Source organism: Heterodontus francisci, chromosome 9 (assembly GCF_036365525.1).
Source record: "Heterodontus francisci isolate sHetFra1 chromosome 9, sHetFra1.hap1, whole genome shotgun sequence".
Classification (NCBI taxonomy): domain Eukaryota; kingdom Metazoa; phylum Chordata; class Chondrichthyes; order Heterodontiformes; family Heterodontidae; genus Heterodontus; species Heterodontus francisci.
Window position 1 is genome coordinate 43,464,055 of NC_090379.1, and position 24,443 is coordinate 43,488,497.

The following is a 24,443-nucleotide window of genomic DNA, read 5'->3' on the forward strand; positions in this document are numbered from 1 at the left end:
CAGTGTAATTCTTGCAGTAAATTGAAAGGTGTGTCACACAGGTGCGCTGCCAACTATATAGAACATAACAGATATAAGTTTCATAAATTCTGATAAGAGAAACCTTCAGGAGTAAAATAAGTCAGTTCTTAAAAAGAGATATAATTGTAAATTTTAGTTTGGCATCAAGCTTTGAAAAAAGAGGAGTCATCAATAACACGCATACAACTAAACTCAGACAGATATTTTATGTTTAATTCATGAAAAAGCATCTATATATACAAATAAAACAAGGAATTATCAGACATTTTAAAGACGTTAATGTGCAAATATAGGTCTTCGGTGTCCAGACTTTTCCAACTTTTAAAAATTCATAATCAAAGATTCTGAAGTTTACTGAAAGGGAAGAAAAATACAATCAGCATTTTTTCAAAATTAGTTGAAACTAATCTCTAGATAGATTTCAATGCAATCATAAGATAAAACTGAGGCATCTCTGAAAACAACTTCTTTACATTACACATACTTTCAATGTCAAAAAATCAGTAGTCAGAGCTGTGAATACGTTTAAACAGACTCTTGAATGAATCCCTAAAATTAATATATTCAGTTAATGTGGAAAATTATATTTTTTCCTCCCTATCTCCAAATTCATCCTGGGGTACACTTGTAGAAGTGCACTTGATTAGCTAAATGAGTAGTCATTCTTTATTTGAGAGTCTAGATGAAGCTTGTTGGCAGGTTTTTTTAAGCACAAAGGCCATTACTACCAAACCTAATTCTGTAACAAACGTAGATGCTGGAAATGTGAAATAAAAACTCATTTGTGCTACTCTGCAGTAGCATCATTGTGGTGATCGCCACTAACAGGCTGCTGTCATCAAGCCAAAAAGATATTCTGTCTGCCTATCACACAAATGAGTAATGCGATATATGAATTTCAATGCCAGTGTGATGCTAGGTATATAGGCTGTACGTCCCAAAGACTGGCAGATCGTATCAAACAAGTCCCTTCCACTATTTACAATGGGCAAGGTACAGGCCGTACCCAAACAGCCCATGCTTGCAAAACTCAAGACACAGTGTCCAACATTAGATGTGATTCCGCGATTGGACAACATTTGCTAAATAATCCTCAGTGTGCTAAGAATTACGCTGACAACCAATTTAAGATCGTCATTCTGGCTTGCAGTGTGGCGCATTTGCGTGTACTGGAAGCTACATATATTAACACACAGGGCCCTGTTCTTTGCAGACAGAAAGAATATGTACACACATTGCGCCTGTTTCAGCTAAACAAAATAAGTGATAGCCATTCACTGGTTCATTCCTCAGGGCAATGCCTTGACCAGAGTCAAGCTGCCTGGTTTAAATTTCAAACAAAGTTTGGCAGTTAATTGTCAAGTCACCATAAACTGGTGCATTCCCCATGGCAACACCTCTACTAATCTGAGTTCACTTGTCAACCAATCAGCACTCTCTTCTCATACAGTATAAATTTGTTGCTTTCCCTTACATTAGTATTCTTGCGAATTGTCCTGATGAATGCAAGATGAAAAGCTTCGACAAAATGTCTGTTTTCAGCAATACTCAATCCAAGTTTCCTTTTCATAGATTCCTGCATATCTAACTGTACAAAACCTTCCTGCACTGTTGCAACTAATTATAGTGGTCCAAGTTAGTAAAAAATGAAAATTAATGTTTCTATATTAAATTATAATGTAAGCTCTATACAGTGTTTCTATATTACCTGTCCTCCACAGTTCTATTTGAGGGATAGTACACCTTGAAGCAGAATCCACTACGTGGAAATGAGCCCTAAAACAAAGTAAGACTTTAATTAAAAGATGTACAATTGTATAAAATGAGTCCACACATGCACACATAGTTATTACAAGTTAATGGTACATTAAACTATGATTTTAAACATACTGATGACTAAAAGGTAAATATGGGAAACATTTTAATCCTACACATCAAAATCAAATAATTGATCACTTTCAGATTTCATTGTTTCCTTTTCTATGTCTTACATCATTCCTCAGATCTGTTTCCAGACATCATGCTTAACCTGATGCCAGGTTTGTGAAATACCTAATCTTTCATCTTCTAATTTTCCCTTCCGTTATGGGGAAGCTCGTAGCCTCCATATACAATGCTGTTGTGACTGAAAACTCACTGAAAGGAATGAAGACATAAAGCCGTGTCTGACCACACTTGGTTGTTTTCTGCCCCTAAACCTAATAGTTTCTTGAAAATATAACAATTATTTCAAAGCACTGTCAGCAGAGCAAAAACAAAAAAAAAATGAAAAGCAGAATTAAGAAAGAAAACATGCATTGCAAATGGCAATTGATTAAAGGTGAGCACTTTGAAAGAAACTGCAACCATTTTTGTGAAATAAGTACACGCTCAACAGTAACTAAATTTCAGTAACAATGAATTATGAAAACTTGCTAAAGTTATTGGAAACAAATTTGAACATCTTAAAAGAGGTATACTGATTAGTTATTTTTCTAACATTAATTCAGTTTATATTGCTAAAAGAATTTTATGCAGTGCTTCTTACAGGATTGATACAGACACAGTCTGTTTGGATGATGTTGAATGGATCATATTTGTCAGCAAAGACAATCAGGTCTGGTACTGGGTACACACGAAGAGCATAATCATAGGCCCAGTAAACTGGACTGACGAACAGTGGCAGTGGTGTTAGATGGCCTTGCGCTATGATGGTCTTCACAAACTACCATGAAATTTGAAAGAAAAATATTGGTGAAGTTAATCTTTTACTGACTCAGAAAACCCTTAAAATGACTTAATTCAAATGACTGATAGGAAAAAGAACTGTTATATTTTGACTCATTAGTAGACCCAAATACTTAAGAGATCCTCATTCAGCCAACAGAAGACTAGATTCTCCTCCCAAGAGTAATGAATCTCAAATGCGGCTTTGAAACTGTTTTTACTTTGCATTTAAAAAAGTACCAGTACTTAAAGATTGAGTAAGTAGATAAAGGCACAAAAAAGCCAAGATCAGATTAGGTTTTATGAGCAGGGATTATTGGGCAACAGTTTTAACTGAATGTCAAGAGATGTGGATGGAAAAGGTTACTCAGAGATACAGGCCTGCTACCCAACCCGAACCCGCCGGGACCCGATGACTTGTGTCGGGTTCAGGTCGGGTCGGGCCAGGTCAGGTCGGGCTGGACACGCACGATAAGTGCTCTGCTGGTAAGTATTAAAAATAAAAAATAAAAACTTACCTGAGCTGGGAGTCCGGGATGAAACTGAGTCTGTGCAGTGAGCAAGTGACGTCACTATGACGTCTCGCGCATGCGCTGCAGTTTCTTGCAGGTTCGATGTCAGGAACGTAAGTAAAGGGATGGTCGGGTCGGGCTAAAGTCAAGCCGACTTGTGGCGGGTTAAGGTCGGGTCGGGCCTGTTGTGGTCCGGTTGGGTTCTTTTTCCCGACCTAAAGCAGGCCTCTACTCAGAGGTACTGCAGCAGGTCTGAAAAATTCTCTGAAGAGACATGCTAGTTAAAATTGCTATGCTTTTTTTTTTTATTATCGTAACCATGTCAAAGACCTTTTTTTAAAAAAAAAAATGTAGGTTTAAATAGTTAATCAATGTTTGGAACATCTGAACAGATGGTCCCGTATGAGAACAGATGGTAGAAACAAATAAGATTGTATGGAAATGCTGTTGGAAAGTGGTGAAGTCTTTGGCCATGTAAGTGGGATGGCTCCTAGAGTCAAATAGCCTTCACAATAAGGAAAGTAATCTTTGTGAAAGGCAACTGATGTTTACCAGTGCTAATTACAAGGACATTAACAAAGGAGGTGACACCTTCAGACAAGTGTGGTAAATTTAATGTATAGCGGAGAAACAAGACAGTTGCAGCAGAGCTGTTACAGCAGTAATAAGGGTATAAAGAGAGAGGGTATACACCTAGACAAGGAGCAAAGATGAATCCCCCACAGAAGAAACAAGCTGCAGTTGACATATGTTCTGGAACACAGATAGTCCCTGTATTCCATTGGTACAGTTGTTACATAACAGAAATGTAGCGCAGAGTTTTTCTTGATTCGTTCATGGGATGCAGGCGTCGCTGGCTAAGCCAGCATTTATTACCCATCCCTATTTGCCTTTGAGAAACGGAGTGGCTTGCTACGGCCATTTCTGAGGGCACTAAAGAGTCAACCACATTGATGTAGGTCTGGAATCACATGTAGGCCAGACCAGGTAAGGATGGCAGATCTCCTTCCCTAAAGGACATTAGTGAACCAGATGGGTTTTTACAACAATCGACAATAATTTCATGATCACCATTAGACTAGCATTTTAACTCCAGACTTATTAATTGAATTCAGATTTCACCATCTGCTGTAACGGGATTCGAACCCATCTCCCCAAAGCATTAGCCTGGGCCTCTGGGTTTCTGGTCCAGTGACATTAACACTACACCACCGTCTCCTCTTACTGCTATAGTCATTTTACTGGTACACTATCCTATATATTCCACATAATCCTATGTTAAAAAAAAACCCAAGTCTGTCATAAATAAATGTTAACTTGACTTCTAAAAATACAAGGAGCTGGGTCTAACTTGACAGAACTGAACATACAGTACATGTCATTTTAGTTAATGGGATATAAAGTACATACTGTAAAGGAGGCTATAATAAATCTGTATATGGCAGTGCTAACTCCATCATGCTGTGCGCAGTTTTGGGGAGCCTCGTTATGAAAAAGACTTGCATTTATATAGCACCTTTCACAACCAAAGTACTTTACAGCCACTGAAGTGTACTTTTGAAGTGTAGTCACTAATGTCATGTAGGAAATGAAAGAATTATAGACAGAATATTAAAGCCATATACAGCACAGATCCTGCAGGATGATTCTAAGGTTGAACAACTATGTTTATGAAAATATGCTCAGCGATTTTCATTGGAGCAGAGAAGACTCTGGGGAGATTTAATTTCCTATGGTTGGAAAGTCAGTGAAAGGGGTTATTAATTTAAAATAGCTACTAAGAGAACAAGAAGAAAGGTTAGGAAAAACATCTTTACACAGAATTGTTAAAGCATGGAATACTTTGCCACAGGGAACAGTTGAGCAGAGGCCATTGCATAGTTTGAAGCACAGGAACACACAGGCCTGTAAAGAGAAACTAGGACAGAGAGATTAGTCTCTGAATGCTGTATCAAAAAGCTGACATGGACATGTTGGACCAAATGGTCTCCTGCACTGTAAATTTCCATGGTTCTAAGTTGGTGCCAACTGGTGGATCTCCATTTGGCAAAATTCCCAAATGAAAATATCTGCAGTAAAGTAGCAATCCTTAATGTTTCAACAGCATGCTGATGTCGACAACATTGCATACTGAAGGTAGTTTCTTGCTTCAGGACAAGAAGGATCACTTGGCAGCACACGGAACATTTCAGTAAGCCAGCGTATAGTGGCAAGTATAGTCTGTTCGATCTCTGGGTAGCGCTTTTGTTACCCAGAAATAGGGCAAGTAAAGTGAAACACATGGGGGATACAAGGTCAGCCTACAGTAGTGACTGATGACAGTGAACCAGAGTAGACTAACTACTGTAAAATCCCAAAAAAAACAAATGAACAGTTACTCACATGGTTTGGAATATCCAAATTACTGCTAGGAAACCGAATACAATTTCTACACATCTTATTAACCAAATCCTCACGGAAAATGATGATCTCCTGTGTACAGTACTGAATCCTAACAGTAATAAGCACAGAACAACATTGTTAGCCTACTTTGTTTGTACCAGAATATCTGCTCAATAAAACGACTAGAGAACCTTGAAATAAGTAATGCAGAAAGTTTACCTGCAGGGATTTGTAGTAAATACAGAAAATGGAACTCTCTTACAAAACTCTTCCGTAATATACTCAGCTAGTGGACATCTTTTAACAAATGAAAGTAAGGTTATAAAATACTCTTCCATCAGCTGTCCATAAAAACAATTTTATACAATTTCAAAGGTGATCGTGCTTCATGGTTCATTCATTTCAATAGCTTAAGGAGAATTTTAGTACTTAAATAAAAGCCACATTTTTAAAAATTGCTATCAGGAACGTTTCAAGTATGGAAAAAGCTATAATGCTTTTCATGGCCCTGCATAGAGAGGTAGATGGAACAAGAAGTCATGGAAGACCAAGGACGCACTGGACAACGGCAAGAGTGATGTCGCCATAGAAATGGTTACAAATGACTGAAAATCGGTCCCATTGTCACTGTTGAGCTGATGGGTGGGAATTAGTTGCAGTTGTACTATTGGGAAACCAAGGCCTATGGCTCAGGACCCCATCAAGATTGAAAAAAAGAGCATAAGAGTAGAAGAACATCAAGAACTAGTGATTACCTGGGTAAGATAGAACTGGGACCTGGATCTTCAGGACCAGGAACAAAAACAAAGCGACTGCTGCAAAATTAGGGAAGAAAAATACTTAGATTCTGTTATTGACTATAACATAGAATTTCTACAGTACTTTTTGAAAGCACAAATTTATTTTAAAAGAAGCGCATGATGTAATAATAAATGGGAGGATACCGAGAGGTGTAGATGAAGTGAGGGACCTTGAAGTGAATGTGCAAAGATCCCTGAAGGTAGCAGGACAGTATCGATAAAGGTGGTTAAGAAGTCATAGGAAATCCTTTCCTTTATTAGCCGAGGCATAGAATATGTGTAGGGAGGTTATGCTGGAACTAAATAAAACATTAGTTAGGCCACAGCTTGAGTACTGTGTGCACCTCTAGTCACCTCATTACAGAAAGGATATAATTGCACTACAGAGGGTACAGAGGAGATTTACAAGGATGTTGCCAAGACTGGAAAATTGCAGCTATGAGGAAAGATTGGATAGGCTGGGGTTGTTCTCCTTGGACAGAGTAGGCTGAGGGGAGATTTGATTGAGATGTACAAAATTGTGAGGGGCCTGGACAGAGTGGATGCAAAGGGCCTATTGGATGTGCAAGGCTACAGATCAAATGCTGGAAAGTGGGATTAGGCTAGGTTTTTCTTTCCAGCCGGCGCTGACACGATGGGCCAAGTGGCCTCTTTCTGTGCCATAAACTTTTTATGATTCTAATAATATTCCACATTGCATCAAGTGAAATGCTCTACATTAAAGTGCAAAGAAGAAACCTTAATTCTAATTTTTCCTACCATATAAAATGGTGTCAGGGTCTACTTTGTTTGGCAGTTGATTGGCTGGAACCTCCCAACTATGATTGTAGCCAATTTACTAAATCCCAAGTTGCTGTTGCCATATAGTGCTGGCTGACCAAACAATTGCTGTGCCTGTCACCAAATCTTTTTAACTACTCCAAGATGATCTTGGAAGGCAAGGACAATCCAAAATTCATCATCTTCATATCAATCCTCCTTATTTAATCTCTCTACCCATCTTCTTCAACCAATGCCTCTGATATTGTGAGGAGCTCATCAATTTCTTGGTCCCAAACTGAGACTAATGGCTTAACTGTCTTCACCACTTGCTGCCCAATCATCTCGCAAGACCTCTCTTAGTCTACAATACTCTGCAGCTTTTCTCTTATCACTCCCCACGCCACATCACTCATCCTTTCTACAAAGCCAGCCTCTTGCACCCTCGACTTCTTCCAGACTCAACTGCCACTCCTTGACCCTGTGCCTAAATGCTCCATTTCTTGACATTTCCTCCTGCCCCCAGTTATCTCCTTTCTCAAAAGTTCATTCTTGACCCCTCTGTCTTTTCCAATTATTATCCAATCTCTAGCTTCTTCCTTAAAGCCACTGAATGCATCATCACCAACCAACTCCACACTTTATCATTGCCTGTTAAATGACTTGAATCTGCCTTCTGTCCAACGCACAGCAGGGACTGCATTGGTCATAGTGTCTGTTACTATCTTTACCCTTCTGTTGACTTCAATAATGTCAATCACTGCATCTCCCTCCACCATGCATATCTGTAGCACTGGCCTTTCGTGGTTCCATTCCTATCTGTCATAATACAGATGGCACGTTACTTCCTCCATCCCCTCAGGTTTTCACCTTGCTCCTTCTATTTATTTGTCATCCACATGCCGAATCTCATTCACATTTTCCATAAGCATGGAGTCAGCTTCCGTATGTAAACTGATGACATCCAGCTTTCTCTCTCTGCCAAATCCATGATTGATATTTTGTTAAACAGAAAGCAGAAAACTACAGATGCTAGAAATCTGAAACAAAAACAAAAAATGCTTGAAACACTCAGGCAGACAGCATCTGTGGAGAGAACAGAAAGTTAACATACAGGTGTGGACCCTTCATTAGCTCGAACAACAGGTCCAAACCTGAAGCATTAATTTGTCTGTTGTAACCACAGATGTTGAATGACCTGCTGATTGAAGCTGTGTTGTCTGATTACCTATCCGACATTGTCATGGATGAGCCAGAATTCACTTTAGCTAAATACTGCTATATTCTGTTTTGTCACTTACCAGGAACTTTAAATTATACCCCCAACGGCCAACTATTCAATCAGACTGAAACCCCGGGGAATCGACACATGTTTGCATACACTATGCGAACGAATTTCTCCTCCACAAATTACATCTTGTGTGACTGTGCTGCACTATCCCTCCTCATCCTTCTCGACCTCTTTAGCCTTTGACACAGTTGATCAGACATTCCTCCTCCAACAACATCATTTGAAGACATAGGGCTGGATTTTATCCAACCCTTGGATACAGGCTGGGAGGTGGTGGGGTGGGGGCAGACTAAATGGCATAGGGGTGGCGCTGGGCAGTGTGCCAGACATTGTCCTGCCCCCATGCCATTTTTCCACAGCAGGCACCATGGCAGACAGGAAGTTCACTGGGAGGCCAATTAAGCAGCTCTTCGTGGTCCACCTCCCACCTCTGCTGGCATTTAACCAACATTGGAGGGGCCTGATGCCAAGTGGCGACACCACCAGTGAGACCTGGTGACCTTCTAGTGGGTTTGGGTTGGGGAGGGCTCCCTCCTCTAGGGGCAAGCCATGGCCCACAGAAGCCTCCCCGACACCGACCCCACTTGACCCAGCCTGACTGGCCCCGGCAACCCCGACCCCACTTACCTTGGTCCCAAGGCCTCATTTATCTTTGCTGCTCTGCGTCTCCTGCAGCACCAGCAGTGGCCACTGCTCACGGTGGTGCTGAAATACCGCTGAACTGCCAGCCCTCTGATTGGCTGGCAGTTCAGGGATGGAATCTTGTCTCTTAAAGGGAACAGCATGCCCAACGGCAGGCAGTTAGTTGCCTGCCCTCCGCTGAATTCTGCTGGGGATCCAGTAAAGGGCCAAGGCGGCCCCACCATCCACCCCCAACTTTCCAGACCGTTGCTGGGTCCCCCATCGACGAAATAAATTCCAGCGCATTGTGTCTGTTTCTATATATACAGGGATGACACTCGGCTCTATGTCTCCATCACTTCTTTTGACCTCTCTCTCGCCTCTGTGTTGACAGCCTGCTCGTCTGACATTCCATCCCAGATCAGCCACAATTCCTACCAACTTAGCATCGAAAAGAGCAAAGCCATCAACTTCAGCCACCACCGTAAACTCTATACCCTCGCCAGATTCTATTCCCCTCTTCAGCCATCGTCTCAGGTTGAACAAGACTGTTCACAACCTTGGCATCCTATTTGTTCCCGAACACAGATTACAACCCCATATATTCTCCATCACAAAGGCCACCTACTTCCACCTCCATAAATGTGCAGGGCTTTGGGGAACATTCGGGGGTGTGGGACTAGGTGAATACCTCCTGCAGAGAGCCAGTACAGACACAATGGGCCGAATCACCTCCTCCTGTGTTGTAACCATTCTATGATCACACTGCCCATCACCGCCCTTGCTTCAGCTGCCGAAACTGTCATTTATGCCTTTTTTACCTCTAGACTTTACTATTCCAATTCTCTCCAAACTGAACTTTCATCCTTCGACCTCCAAAAACTTCAACACATCCAAAACCATGCTGCTCGTATCATAACTTGCACAAAGTCTCGTTCAACCATCATCCCTGTGCTCATTGACCTACATTAGCTCCCGATCCCCCAATGCTATAAACTTAAAATTCTCATCCTTGTGTTCAAATCCTTTCAAGATCTCAGCCATCCATCTATATAATCTCCTCCAGCCCTTCTGCAGAGGGCCTTGGAACATTTTTCATTATATCAATAAATGCAAGTTGTTGGTGGTGGTGTTGTTCTCAGACATTAATGTTAGTGATAGGGAGTCCCACTGCTGCCCGATACCACATCTCACTGGAGTTATACAGTGTCCTTACAATGCCAATGGCGATATACTAGGTAGTTATTAGAGTTGAGCACAAGGACATAACTTAAGAGTTTTGTGCAACCATATATTGGCAGGTCTGTAGTTCGAGTAAGAAACATTGAGCATGGTAACCCAAATGAATTTCCTAAATTTGCACAAATTCTAAAAAAGCACAAGGGAAATTTAGAGGAGGATAAAAAAAAATGTCCAATCTGTCAATATTAGCATGTTTTGAAGATTAAATATTTCAATGGATTTGCTTCCTCTATTCACTACAGTCCTTTGTTATCACTCATCAACAACAATTGAAGACGACTCACAAGAAGGTAGAAGACCCGAGATTGATTGCATGTTTTATAGTACTTACTTTTTATGAATATTGGGATATTCACAGATAATATCTGCAAGTGTTTTCAGCGATTCTGAAAATGCGATAGGATTAAAAAAGAACATAATAAAGTTGGAGTTCTATATGAGGATTCAATTAATAGTTTAAAAAATTAACTGTTCCTCACCTGTTAGAGACTTGATCTGATTGTTTCCATAGGGAGCAGAGGAAAAATTGCCACAGAAGATGAAGCAAGTGGGTGGCATGGAAGAATAACCTGTAGAGCACGCAGTATAAGTATGTGGGATCTACACCACAGCTTCAGGAATACCAACACACAAATGTCTAGGTATCGAAAATGTCACTTTTAAATCACTGTATCCAGTAGCAGTAGATTGAGGTGAACAGCTGAACTGCTCTATTTAATTTTCTTCTTTCTAGTCACCATTTCTCACTTTGAGATAGCCAATCAATAAATATCCATAAAAAGATTTATGATTACAGTGCTACAGGTAAACATAACATTATTTTGGATCTTAAGACTTCGCATCAACAAGCCTACTTACTTCAAAGCAAATTCCTACCTCTTCCCAAACACTCAGGTTTCTAAAGGCCATTAAATCTAGAAAAGTTAGTAATGATAGCGTAAAGAGGAGAGAAAAAAAAGTGTGTATGGATGTTGGCTAAGGACAGGATTGGGATCAACTTTGATGCCTCCCCTCAAAGTACAAGCTTTACACTAGCTCAGCTCACTGCCCAATGAAGCGCTACATAAATTACAGCTCATCAGGCTTTGATTAAATAAACACGGAGTAAAACTATTACCTGAAAACATCATATGAAGTTTTTCAAGTACTTCCACCTGGTCCAGCCACAGATCGGAGACAAAAACAAACATGGCATCTTCATTTTCTTCCTCCAATTGCTTTAATTTTGTTGAAGATTTCACCGACGTCGCAGAAGGGCCACCAAAAAAGTTTATATTTCCATAATAAGCTCTGTGAGACAGAGCATGAAAAGTTGTTAAGATCATTATAGTGCAAGAGATTGGGCAATCATAAACAACACATTCCCATATCAACAATTTCAATTTTTAATAGAACCAAGGTTTTTTAAATTGTCAAATGCAATTATGAACAGTGGGAATGCTAATGTTTACTTTCACCATTCCCATGCTGATCGCTATTCAAACTTAGCTAACAGTTTTATACCAATCACACAAAGCAGTTTAGCATGTTATCAGGAAATAAACCTTTTGAAACCTTTTTAAAAAAAAAATCAATTTTTTCAAGCGGACAGATATACCAAGGAGAAACTGGAGACATTCAGCCCAAGAGACGTCCATATCTCAGCTGAATACCCAGATCTCAGATTGGCTGAAGTGGAAACCAAAGGGACATCAAGACAGACTAAGTGAGTGGACAAATATATGGCATGAGTTCAATGTGGGAAAGTGTGAGGTCATTCACTTTGGATCGGAGAATGGTGAAGAGCAATGGGATTTAGGTGTCTATGTACATATATCACAAGAAACTAGTGCGCAGGTATAAAAATTAAAAAGGCTAATGGAATGTTGGCCCTTATCTCAAGGGTTAGAATTCAAAAGTAAGGAAGTGATCTTAAATTTAGAGCAAGGTCATTTAAGAGTGATATCAGGAAGCACTTTTCTAGATTTCTACTACATGCATGTAACAGTTTCCCACAAAAGGCTGTGGATGCTGGGTCAATTGAAATTTTCAGACAGAGATTAATAATATTTGTTGGACAAGGTTATCCAGGGATATGGAACAATGGCAGGTAAATGAAATTGAGGTACAGATCAGCCATGATCTAACAGAATGGTGGTGCAGGCTTGAGGGCTCACTAGCCTACTCCTGTTCTTAAGATCAACAAACACTAAGCAGCAAATGGATGTTGTTCTGACTGCTTCTTATCAAGGGCTGTAATTGAGACTAGATGCTCTTATAGAAACAGAAGTCAGGCATAAGGTAGGATTTTGTTTGCCCTCAGACTGGCCATTCATAGCCATGAGAAGAGGTCCACCATCAGTATACCTATGTACAACACATAAAATGCAGAGCTAGAGCACTGGAATTCAAACCAGTATCCAATATCTAATGATCATGCTCCCAACCCCCTTCACCATCCCAATGTCAAAATTTCTTGTGGTGCTCTTCTGAAAGGCAGGAAGCTGCAGCTAATGCTTACAGTATACCTCACCTGATACTAAATCATCAAGGGATGCCTCTGACCCTTCCAATAACTTTCTACAAACAATAGGAAGGGCCAAACTCAAGCCAGCTACCTTCCACCAATGGTGCGGTTACAGAGTGCAACATTACAGATATAAACTCTCAGTGTGTGAGCAATATAGTTGACCTGGGGAAGGCTACAGATATATTTATGTATTCACAAATATTTGTTTATATCATATTCCCAAATACATGCACGACTGATTAGGCACGGCAACATAAATTTCCATAATGAGAATGATTACTGGTGTAGCAAAATGAGGAAGTCAGGTTGAACAATGCTGGTGTTTCACTGTACCTTGTAACTGTGTTACAAAATGTTTTTATGGGTGCTTTGTGTGACCTGGTATCAGTGAAATTACTATATAATAGGAATGGTCCCAAATTCCACCCTATAGTCTGTTAGATCACAGCTAGAGACTAGACTTCACTTTACAATGAATCACCTACATAGTACTTTAGCTGCCACAGAACCAAAATGAAGTTCCTTGCCAGTTTCCCATTTTCTACAAATTTTAGATTATCCAAAACTCTGCTGCACATATCCTGTTCTGCACCCCATTCCACTCTCTTATCATCTACATGCTCATTGATATTGGCTCTTGGTCTTCCAAGAAGTCAAATTTAAAATTATCTTCCTCATCTTCAAATCCCTTCACCCCTTACCATTTCTGTAACTTCCTCTGTTCCTGTTCCCTCCCATTACTCTACACCCCTCCAACAAACTCTGTTTCATTGACTCTGGCTTCTTGTATGTAAACTCTTCCCTTCACCACATCAGCAGCCACCTAGGTCCCATCCTCTGGAATTTTCTTCCTGGCCCCTTCACCTCACTACTCTCCTGTCAAGGAATTGTATTTATTTTCTCCTCTGTTTGAAACAGTGCACCTTTAAGACAGAGAGAAGCTTTTGGATTTCTGAGGCATAGTATGCCAGCTGCACTTGTTATCTAGGCCACAGCAGGAGAGAGGTCACATTGTATAATGTTTCCGTTTGACTGTGTGTAAATCTGGCAAAAACCGGTCTGAACCAGCCACCAGCAAAGCATACTATTTCTCAGCAGAAATTCTACAATGAGCTACAAGCAGTGTTAATTGCCTAAGGAGGAAAAAAAGCCCTTTTTTGAAGAGGCCATTTGTATTACTAAAGGTAGCAAAACTCTTTTCCTTTACTTCCAAGCCAGGAATTATTTGCTTCAAGATTGAATCTCTTTTGACTGGTTGTGTTTGCTGGAATTCGACGTAAAGTTTCGACTGCGAGGCTATTGGTTTTAAAATTCAAATTGACCTATTACTGTGCTCTTTAAAAAAAATTTTTTTTAAATTCATTCATGGGATGTGGGCGTCGCTGGCCAAGCCAGCATTTATTGCCCATCCCTAATTGCCCTCGAGAAGGTGGTGGTGAGCTGCCTTCTTAAACCGCTGCAGTCCATGTGGGGTAGGTATACCCACAGTGCTGTTGGGAAGGGAGTGCCAGGATTTTGACCCAGCGACAGTGAAGGAACGGCGATATAGTTCCAAGTCAGGATGGTGTGTGACTTGGAGGGGAACTTGCAGGTGGTGGTGTTCCCATGCATTTCCTGCCCTTGTCCTTCTAGTTGGTAGAGGTCATGGGTTTGGAAGGTGTTGTCTAAGGAGCCTCGGAGCGTTGCTGCAGTGTATCTTGTAGATGGTACACACTGCTGCCACTGTGTGTCGGTGGTGGAGGGAGTGAATGTTTGTAGATGGGGTGCCAATCAAGCAGGCTGCTTTGTCCTGGATGGTGTCGAGCTTCTTGAGTGTTGTTGGAGCTGCACCCATCCAGGCAAGTGGAGAGTATTCCATCACACTTCTGACTTGTGCTTTGCGGATGGTGGACAGGCTTTGGGGAGTCAGGAAGTGAGTTACTCGCTGCAGGATTCCTAGCCTCTGACCTGCTCTTGTAGTCACGGTATTTATATGGCTACTCTAGTTCAGTTTCTGGTCAATGATAGCCCCTAGGATGTTTATAGTGGGGGATTCAGCGATGGTAGTGCCATTGAATGTCATGGGGAGATGGTTAGATTCTCTCTTGTTGGAGATGATCATTGCCTGGCACTCGTGTGGCGCGAATGTTACTTGCCACTTATCAGCCCAAACCTGGATATTGTCCAAGTCTTGCTGCATTTCTACACGGACTGCTTCAGTATCTGAGGCTCATCATTTAAACTGTTTGATGCCTGCTGCAGCAGAAGAGTTTTGAATGCCTATCAAGAACAGACTGTTTCATCAAATCCGTGTGAAGACTTCGAGAGGCATTTGATTATTTGTACTCTAGGATACCTCACCCATCAGGAAGGTAACCCACAAAGACTTATTTATTTATTCGCAAGAAACAGCTAATTTTTAAAAATACCACTTTTAAAACTGGTTAACTGTTAGTTTTGAATGTATGTGTGTGTATAGGGAAGTTAGGTTAAAATAAGAAGTTTTAAGGTCTTTAGACATAGATTTATCTTAATAGTGTTTTTTTAATAAAAAAATATTAATTTGCTGTTGTCTAAAGATACCTGCTTTGGTCTTTTTTATTCTGGGGGTTACTAGGGTGTTTAATTTAATTGTTTTTCCAGTTGGGTGGGAAAACTTTAAATAATATGGTGTGACCTGTGGGGTGATGGGACTGAACTGACGGTGCATTGCTCTTGTCTCGGTCGTAACAACCAATCACCCCATCCAACCCTTCACTAGCTTGACACCCAATATCCCAAGTCCTCTATGAAGAGCCTTGGTACACTTATGAGCATTAAAAGCACTATATAAATGCAAGTTATTCATAAAACCTAACCTATATATTGGCCGGAATTTTACGCCACCCCAGTGAGCCGGATGGTGGCGTAGGGGTGGCGTAAAATTGAGCGAGGGGCTCAGGAAGGCCTTCCCGACCCACTGCCATCTCTGGCCAACTTGACAAAGGTCGGGGTGGGGGGGCGGCGGTGCAGAAATGGTCCACCCACCCCAGACACCAATCAAGGTCCTTAAGTGGCCACTTAAGAGCCTTTGCCCGTCTCCAACGGGTATTTTACCCATGGCAATCGGGCCTGCTGGGGAAATGAAAGGCCGCCCAGTGAGAGCTGCAGGTCTTTCCGCACTCCGGGGTGGGGTGGGGGGAGGGGTGCCCTGACAATCAGGCACAGGGTGCCCAATTGAGGGACGCCCTCGCCTCCCAACCCACCCCGGGACCCAAGACGCCCTCCCTCCCCCCAAACGAACAACCTTGCCTCACCGGGGCACGACCAATCACTCTGGTGAGGCATCCAAAACCTACCTTGGATCCCGGCTCCATGGCATCCTCCTCAGTCGGCTGGGCTGATGTCCCAGCAGTGGCCACCGCTCCCGGTGGCTGGCAGCTCAATGAGGCAGGACTTCCTCCCTTAAGTGGGTGGAGGTCCCGCCTCGGGCCAACTAAAGCCCGGGGACCCATAAAATGCGGGACGGATCCCTGGGCTAGGCAGAAACGGGTTTTCCACCGACGTTTACAACGGCGGCGACCTCCCGTCTGCCTAAGCCAAAATTCCGGCCATTATCTCATTTATTAATCTATTGTACTTTTATCAATTAACTGCAATAATTAAAGTTGTTTGTTAAAAAAAGTAAATTGAAATATATTCTTTAGTATAATAGCAATAATGGCTTGAGCCTTGGGCTTTGCAATTAACCAAAGTACTATTCATTATTCAAATCAAATGCCAGAAAAATACCTTACAGCAGATACCTTTTAGAAAACAATGTCATAAAAATTACCTTGTTATGGTGGAAGGTTCAGTCGGTGGAAATCCGAATCCATTGACATGAAAAACTCCATCTTCATACCATCCTGTAAAGAATCTTTATTATAACTACATTTTCCAGAGTTAATGTTGATCGTAAAGTTACCAAGAAATAATTTTATTAACAAATATACAAAACTGAGTAATCAGATTTTGTTTTGTTACAAATCTCAACAGTTGACAAAATATATCCTTTAATATATGATCAAAATGGAAGGGCATAATCCTAAGTATTTCAAAGTGACTGATCTCTTTTTTATTTAATTTATTCAGAAGAAATATAATAATTTTGAAAACCATATAATACTATAGACATGTTCCAGAAATCGTCTTTGCCATTACTATTACCACATAACCATTACTTACACTCTATATTTATAGATTAACTACATCTTAGCGTCTTAAAAGAAGCAGCTAGTGAGTTAGTTGATGCACTGGTTTTGATTTTCCAAAATTCCCTAGATGCGGGCAAGGTTCCATTAGATTGGAAAATAGCCAATGTAACTCCTTTATTCAAAAAGGGAGACAGAAAGCAGGAAACTACAGGCCAGTTCGCTTAACATCTGTCATAGGGTAAATGTTAGAAGCTATTATTAAAGACAGGGCACTTAGAGAATTCAAGGTAATCAAGCAGAGTCAACATGGTTTTGTGAAAGGGAAATCATGTTTAACCAATTTACTGGAGTTCTTTGAAGAAGTAACATGTGTTGTGGATAAAAGGGAACCAGTGGATGTATTGTACTTAGATTTCCAGAAGGCATTTGATAAGGTGCCACATCAAAGGTTATTGCGGAAAATAAAAGCTCATGGTGTAGGGGGGTAACATATTGGCATGGATTGAGATTGGCTAGCTAACAGGAAACAGAGAGTAGGCATAAATGGGTCATTTTCTGGTTGGCAAGATGTAACGAGTGGTGTACCACAGGGATCAATGCTGGGGCCTCAACTTTTTACAATTTATATAAATGACTTGGATGAAGGGAACGAAGGTATGGTTGCTACATACATATGAATGGCAACCCCATATCTGTGGATGATTCTGCCAAGGGGCAGCATGTCGTGAGAAAAAGACTGGGCTGGGGATAGATCCTTGGGGACCTCTGGAGGCAACAGTGCAGGAAGGAAAGTTATTTCTGTAGCTACTCAGGCTATGATTCGATACGTAAGAGGGAAACCAAGGAAGAACAGGCAAGCTAAGCTGAATAATGCAGGAGAAGGTTGGTGTGGTGGACAGTGTCAAAGGCAGCAGCAAGGTAAAGGAGGAAACGAAGGGAAAATGTAGCACGATCACAATGGATCTTGCATTTATGACTTCCATTAGGATTGTTTCAATGCTGTGGTAGGATGGACAATCTGTTTGGAGACATTCAAACAGGGAGATGTGGGGAAGAGTAAATAGTAATAGGCGTCAGCACTCTCGCCTCTAAGTCAGAAGGCTGTGTTTTCAAGTCCCACTCCAGATCATATAATCTAGGCTGAATCTCTAGTGCAGTACTGAGGGATTGCTGCACTGTCAGAGGTGCCAACTTTTGTACGAGATGTTAAACCAAGGCCTATCTGCTCTCTCTCAGGTAGGCACAAAATATTCCAAAGGAATGTTCAAAGAAACGCAGGAGAGTTCTCCTGGTGTCCTTAACCAATATCCCTAAAATAGATGTCATTATCTTATTGCTATCTGCGGAACCTTGCTGTGCACAATCACAGAATTGTTACAATGCAGTAGGAAGCCATTTGGCCCATTGTGTCCGCACTGGCTCTCCGAAAGAGCAATTCCCTCAGTTCCATTCCCTTGCCTTCTCCCCATAACCCTGCACATTCTTCTTTTTCATACAACTGTCTAATTCCCTTTTGAATGCTTCAATTGAACCTGCCTCCACCATACTCTCAGGCAGCACATTCCAGACCCTAACAACTCGCTGTGTGAAAAGGTTTTTCCTCACGTCACTTTTGCTTCCCTTACCAAATATTTTAAATCTGTGCCCTCGTTCTCGATCCTTTCACGAGTGGGAACAGTTTCTCTCTATCTGCTCTGCCAGACCCCTCATGATTTTGAATACCTCTATCAAATCACCTCTCAGCCTTCTCTTCTCCAAGGAAAGCAGTCCTAACTTCTTTATAACTGAAATTCCTCATCCCTGGAACCATTCTTGTGAATCTTTTCTGTACTCTCTCCAATGCCCTCACATCTTTCCTAAAGTGCAGAGCCCAGAACTGGATGCAATACTCCAGCTGAGGCCGAACTAGTGTCTTGTACAAGTTCAACATAACTTCCTTGCTCTTGTACTCTATGCCCCTATTAATAAAGCCCAGGACACTGTATGCTTTGGCTACCACGTTTCCCTACAACAGTGACTACCTCTCAGAAGTACTTCTTTGGTTGTAAAGCACTCTGGGATGTCCTGAGGTAACAATAGGTGCCATATAAAGGCAAGTTCTTTCTTAATTACAATAACTTGTTAACAAATAGTCGTGATTAGGGTTCATCTTCTGCCATTGCAATCAGGAAACAATTTGTAAATACCCTTTTAAATAACTTAATTTGATAATTTATGCAGAACTATTAAAATTCAAGAACAAAGATGATTTTCAATGCAACCATACAACAGCATTGTACTACCTTTTATTGAAATAGATGGAAAAACAAAGAGGGCTAGCAAGGTAATATTTGATGGCAGTACATGAAGATTGTTGCAAGCACTGTCAAAATAAATAAATTCTCATTCATTACCTTCTGTAAGAACAAAGCAAGATTCTGTATATAAGCCACTGTGAAACTGGTAATTTGTGGTTAAAGAAATCACTAAAGAAAAAAATGGAATTTGAGGATCATAATTTACAGAAAAAAGCATTTTTAAGATACATAACATTCATGGAAAGCTCCTATTGTCGGTGAACTTTTGTAACACTAACACTTGAGTCACCTGGAAGAGCAACTGAATGAAGGTTAGACACTTTCTCTTAACTGAGGGAATAACAAATAAAAAGGCAAGTTGCTTCAGGTCACAATTGTGTTAAGGATAGGTTCAACGCAGACACAGATAGAGACCCAGGAGCTATTGGGAAACAATTCGCCATTGGTTCTGCTTTCATGCATTTGATCCACATGCTCTGCAGTGCAATAGCAAAATGAGGATTTTCATGTCATTTCCATTTTTTCCCCCACTCATTCTCAGAAGGACCAGACTCTTGTTACAATACAATTGCAAGCGTGCTAACCCTCCAGTATCACATCTAATATAGAGCTCTTCATGTTGGAGTTGAAATTGCTGGCTTTGCTATCCTTATACAAGTTCAACTTCCTTTCAAAGCACCCATAAAGTTTAACTCTTGTTATGAACTTCCTTTCAAAACATTTCAGGAATTCCAATTACTTTGCAGGTGTCTTTCACTGAGCAAAATCCTTTTCTCAGCTTTTCAAACACACAAGGCTGAATTTTATTGGGCACAGTGGCGCCCTTTAAACTCAACAGGGTGCCCGCATTCAGCAGCTGCCGAGGAGCCCCCACGATATTTCGAGCGGGGGCTCATTTAAATAGTGGGGGCGGAACACCCGCCCCCAATGACGTGGGAGGACGGCCGGCCCATCCCTGGCAAGGCGTCCGGCACCACCATGCAGGCGCCGGCACCATTTTTAAAGGGTTTTAAGCCCTTATAAATAATTTTAATGTTTAAAAGCAAAATATAGTCGAGTTTTATTTAACATAAAAGTAAGAATTGGAGGCCCTTCCCCAACCCCTCCCCATGGTCATTTCATTGTTAAATCAATGGATGGTCATTTTGGGCAAAGACCCAACCTTTCCCTCCAACCTTCAATCTTTTGCCCTTCAACCCCTTCCCACCATCCAATTAAAATTGATTTCCCCACTCCTGCATCCCTCCCGCCTTTAATATTCTATTGCACCCCCCTCCCCACCAGGTTCTCACCCGGAACTCCATGTGGAATTCCAAAGGCACGCGGAGCATGAACGGCGGCTGTAATATCGGTGTGGGACAGCCGCCGCCTGCAGGCAAGTCTATTTGCATCTCATTTGGTACGATTTGCATATGTATATGAAGGGCCCGATGTTTGGTAGCGGCGGCTGACCGAGATCCCCGAGGCCGGCCATTCTCTACATCGTGGGTCAAGGCGGGCCTCTCCCCGCAGGATTTTACCAGTCCCCACGCCACAATCCATGGCGTCGAGGGACCGGTAAAATTCAGCCCACAGAATTCTAAGTTTTCTTTTTTGAAAACAAAACTCTTGTAACAATCTCATTTCATCTACTTTAGGTTTATCAGTTAAATTTGTGATTATACTTTGCTTTTCATTCTGAATTCACATGAGTTTTAAACTGTGGTTGAGAACACATAAAAGGATATGGCTTTGCCAAGGTCAAGTTGAACAGTTCCAGTTGGATCTTCAAGAAAGAATTTTCCCTAAAACAGTAAATATAATTAACATTATAGTCCTTCAGCATTAATAACATTTTTTTAAACTGTCCATTTCATTTTTTGGATGTGCTGGATTTCTTTTGAGATTAATACTTTAAAAAAAACACAGGAAAAGGTGGTAACAGTGACAACTGTTAGCATTACTTAAATTAGGACAATAAAAAGCTTTTTGCTCACTCTCCCAAGTTTTCCTCTCAAGTCCTCCTCTCCTGCCTCATGGTGGGGTACAGTGTTACAGGCAGCAGCCCCCCTCGCCCGCCAACTAGTGTATCATGCCTGTGCGATCACTCTTCTTGTGATAGGTCTTCCTGTAATCATTTACTGTGCAGCCAATCACAAGAGTCACGACAAGTGAGCCCAAGCCACTTCTCACATAGCATGTACAATTCCAACAGAGGTTTCTGGACACCAATCAATCTGCAGCAACCCTGGTCAACCTTTTCTGGGATTCTGAGGTCAACAGCAATGTTTCTATCACCATCCAAGTTCTGATAGCAAACTTAATACAGATCAGGTATCAAATCTGGGATCCTACTAGTTTGTATGGTTCAATTCCACATTATGTAGCAATGATTTTAAGCAACTTCAGCGTAATTGCATTTAAAATATCTGAGTTCCTTCTGCATCAGTTCAAAATCCAAAGAGAGGGGAAAACATGGACAAATATCCAGATCCAATTGCTGCATAAAAAGCAGACACTGAGCTGCTCCAGTACGCAATGAACCTATCACTTTACATTTGCCCTACAGTTGTTCATTTTATTGCAGAGTAACATTGTTGTGTTTCAGTGCAACCTGAAACCAAATTCCTAGTAATATAAACTTAATCACAGTTCAGCCTACCTCTTTAAGTTGTGTTATCATCCCCAGAACAATGACTTCTCCAACCTTTGATGTGCTGCCAAGGAGCGTTTCTATAGTTTTTAGCTAAAAATAAAGCAGCAAGTCTGAAAAATCAACATTACAACTTTAAAAATCATTTTCTTCCTTACTTTGTACGGTGGAATTACTTGCAGCCCATCTCCCAGAGGCAATTTAAACAAGGTCCCCACTTCACTTTCCCCTTAATGCAAATCATTATCAAACACTATCCAAAAAGGGAATATTTTGGTAATTAGGTGCAGCAGAAATTGCAGAATAATGACACCCTTTTTCAAATTACTATAGTGGTTTGCTTTGTAGATAATGGAAAGAATCAACATAAAAATACCTAAATAAAAGCAAAATACTGCGGATGCTGGAAATCTGAAACAAAAACAAGAAATGCTGGATTCACTCAGCAGGTCTGGCAGCATCTGTGGAAAGAGAAGCAGAGTTAACGTTTCGGGTCAGTGACCCTTCTTCCGAAACGTTAACTCTGCTTCTCTTTCCACAGATGCTGCCAGACCTGCTGAGTGAATCCAGCATTTCTTGCTTTTGTAACATAAAAATACCTGTTCTTTGTTGATCCACCCCATGCAAGATTGTTGGTCTATGGTAATCATTTGACATTAAATATGGGTTAGGGATTACCATGAACATCCTTCGTTGAGTGGCCACTGTATGGCATCCAACCCTGAATTGCATATTATAAGTGGCCTCCAGCTGAAACAGGCAAGTTCTTTGGCTGCTACCAAAGATGGTGGCAACTGGAGCACGAGTGTAAATAGGGTGTTAAACGATCCAATGCCATTTTCAGGCTGATCCCAATCTGTTTATCCTGGGTGGGGGTCCTTAAAGTCTCCCCAAAGCATGTAAAAGATAAAAGAGGACAAAAATTGATAGAAAGAAAATAAGAGTGAGGGTCAAGCGGAGACACAATTATAAGAAACACAAATTTTATTTGCTTTTTGTCTATGGGAAGTGCCACAGTTCATTTGGTAAAGACAATTAACATTTATATCTGAAAAATAAGAATTGTTGAGAAACATTTGACATCTTACTTGAAATTTATTCCTGTTCTCATCAGGGTGTGATCCTGTCACAGGAGGTGTAAATAACTCGTGCCTATGCATTCGCTGCAAAATCAAGTGTTAGTGTGTAAGAGACGCAACGAGTTGTTTAGCAATTCTACAGTCACCTATCTTTTCTCAAAGTCTAAATATGGAGGCTACCCCCATAAAAATGATTTGTATTAAACGGAAACCAGTAACCCTTCCCCAAGTTTCTCCCCAAGAACTGGCACAGGCACAATGGACCAAATGGCCTACTCCTGTGCTGTATGATTCTAATGCAGAATTAAACCTTTCCCTGTTGAGGTATCAAATGTACTTATACTAAATGATGCCGGTGTTCTGTAGTAGTTCAGGACTTTTGTGTGAATGATAAGTACTTTCTACATTTCTATTAGGTTGCTTTGTGGAAGCAATTTTATTTATATATGTGCAGAAGAGAGATGTTCAACAAACAATTTTAAAGCCAAAAATATCTTGCTGTGATGAATAATTTTATTTTGTTAATATGGGAACCAAGCTTCATAGGAGTCACCTTTTTGTTTCCAGTTCTATTTTACCCAAAATAAATAAAGTCCTTGTGAGTCTTAAGGAAGTTGGGTTAACTCTGTGCCGTTATGACTCTATGAAATTCATTGGAGTTGTGTAATTTTCCATATTGTATCTGAAGTATACACGAAAATTATTTCTAATCCTTTATACTTCAAATGCACAATTGCAATCTTCCACCAAATACTACAGCTGTATGCATTGAAGTGATTTGTTTGCAAATGATGTTCTGTCTCTTAAAATAAAAAGTATGTGCAGGTTTTATTTTTCTCGCTCTCCGTTACCTGTTGCATAATAGTGTAGCGCTCACAAAAAAGTTCAGCTTTATTCCTGGCAGTTCCAAACAGACAAGGCGCACTGCGATCCGTCATTGCAAGACTGCAGTACATAAACAAGATTTTAGTAAAAATCCTTGATTATTTTTTAAAAGTTCATTTATTTTGCATATGTTTTACCAAGTTCACAAAGAAAATAACACAATCTAATTGATGCACAACCACCCAGGAAAGGTGACAAAATGTCTGAAAAATCTTGGTATGTTAATGCTTTAAATTGCATCCTTTTTTACCTGCTTATTTTGTTTATTGTTTTTTGGATTCTTTCAGCATTTGGGAAGCCTAGGCCTACTTTGTTTTGATATTCCATGGATGTTTGTCAACTTGATGGAATCATGAGAGATGTATTAAGTATTAGGGTACTCTCGACCCCCTCCCCATGCCTGTGTAGGCCATCAGTACAAGAGGTATGCAGCAGAAAATGAAAGATTTCCTAGTTTAGTCATTGATTTCAAATGTAAGTAACTAACTCAAGGGGCTGGATTTTAACAGCCCGCCACCAGAATCAGCAGTGGGCGGAAAGATTTGCATCCCGC

At 40.8% G+C, this 24,443-nt stretch overlaps 1 protein-coding gene across 1 annotated transcript in view; it reads right to left on the bottom strand.

Moving 5' to 3' along the window:
- Positions 1–216: 216 nt before the first annotated feature.
- Positions 217–24,443, bottom strand: part of pole2 (polymerase (DNA directed), epsilon 2) — a 35,863-nt gene continuing 11,636 nt past the window's right edge. The window contains exons 5-19 of the mRNA XM_068038286.1: positions 23,857–23,950; positions 23,015–23,089; positions 21,936–22,019; positions 21,022–21,078; positions 19,391–19,439; positions 16,637–16,709; positions 11,452–11,624; positions 10,814–10,903; positions 10,666–10,720; positions 6,377–6,436; positions 5,841–5,918; positions 5,622–5,730; positions 2,549–2,725; positions 1,730–1,797; positions 217–375 (exon numbers count right to left, since the gene is read on the bottom strand). Coding sequence (XP_067894387.1) covers positions 357–375; positions 1,730–1,797; positions 2,549–2,725; positions 5,622–5,730; positions 5,841–5,918; positions 6,377–6,436; positions 10,666–10,720; positions 10,814–10,903; positions 11,452–11,624; positions 16,637–16,709; positions 19,391–19,439; positions 21,022–21,078; positions 21,936–22,019; positions 23,015–23,089; positions 23,857–23,950 — 1,261 coding nt within the window. The 3' untranslated portion in view covers positions 217–356. The remainder of the gene's footprint in view (positions 376–1,729; positions 1,798–2,548; positions 2,726–5,621; positions 5,731–5,840; positions 5,919–6,376; positions 6,437–10,665; positions 10,721–10,813; positions 10,904–11,451; positions 11,625–16,636; positions 16,710–19,390; positions 19,440–21,021; positions 21,079–21,935; positions 22,020–23,014; positions 23,090–23,856; positions 23,951–24,443) is intronic.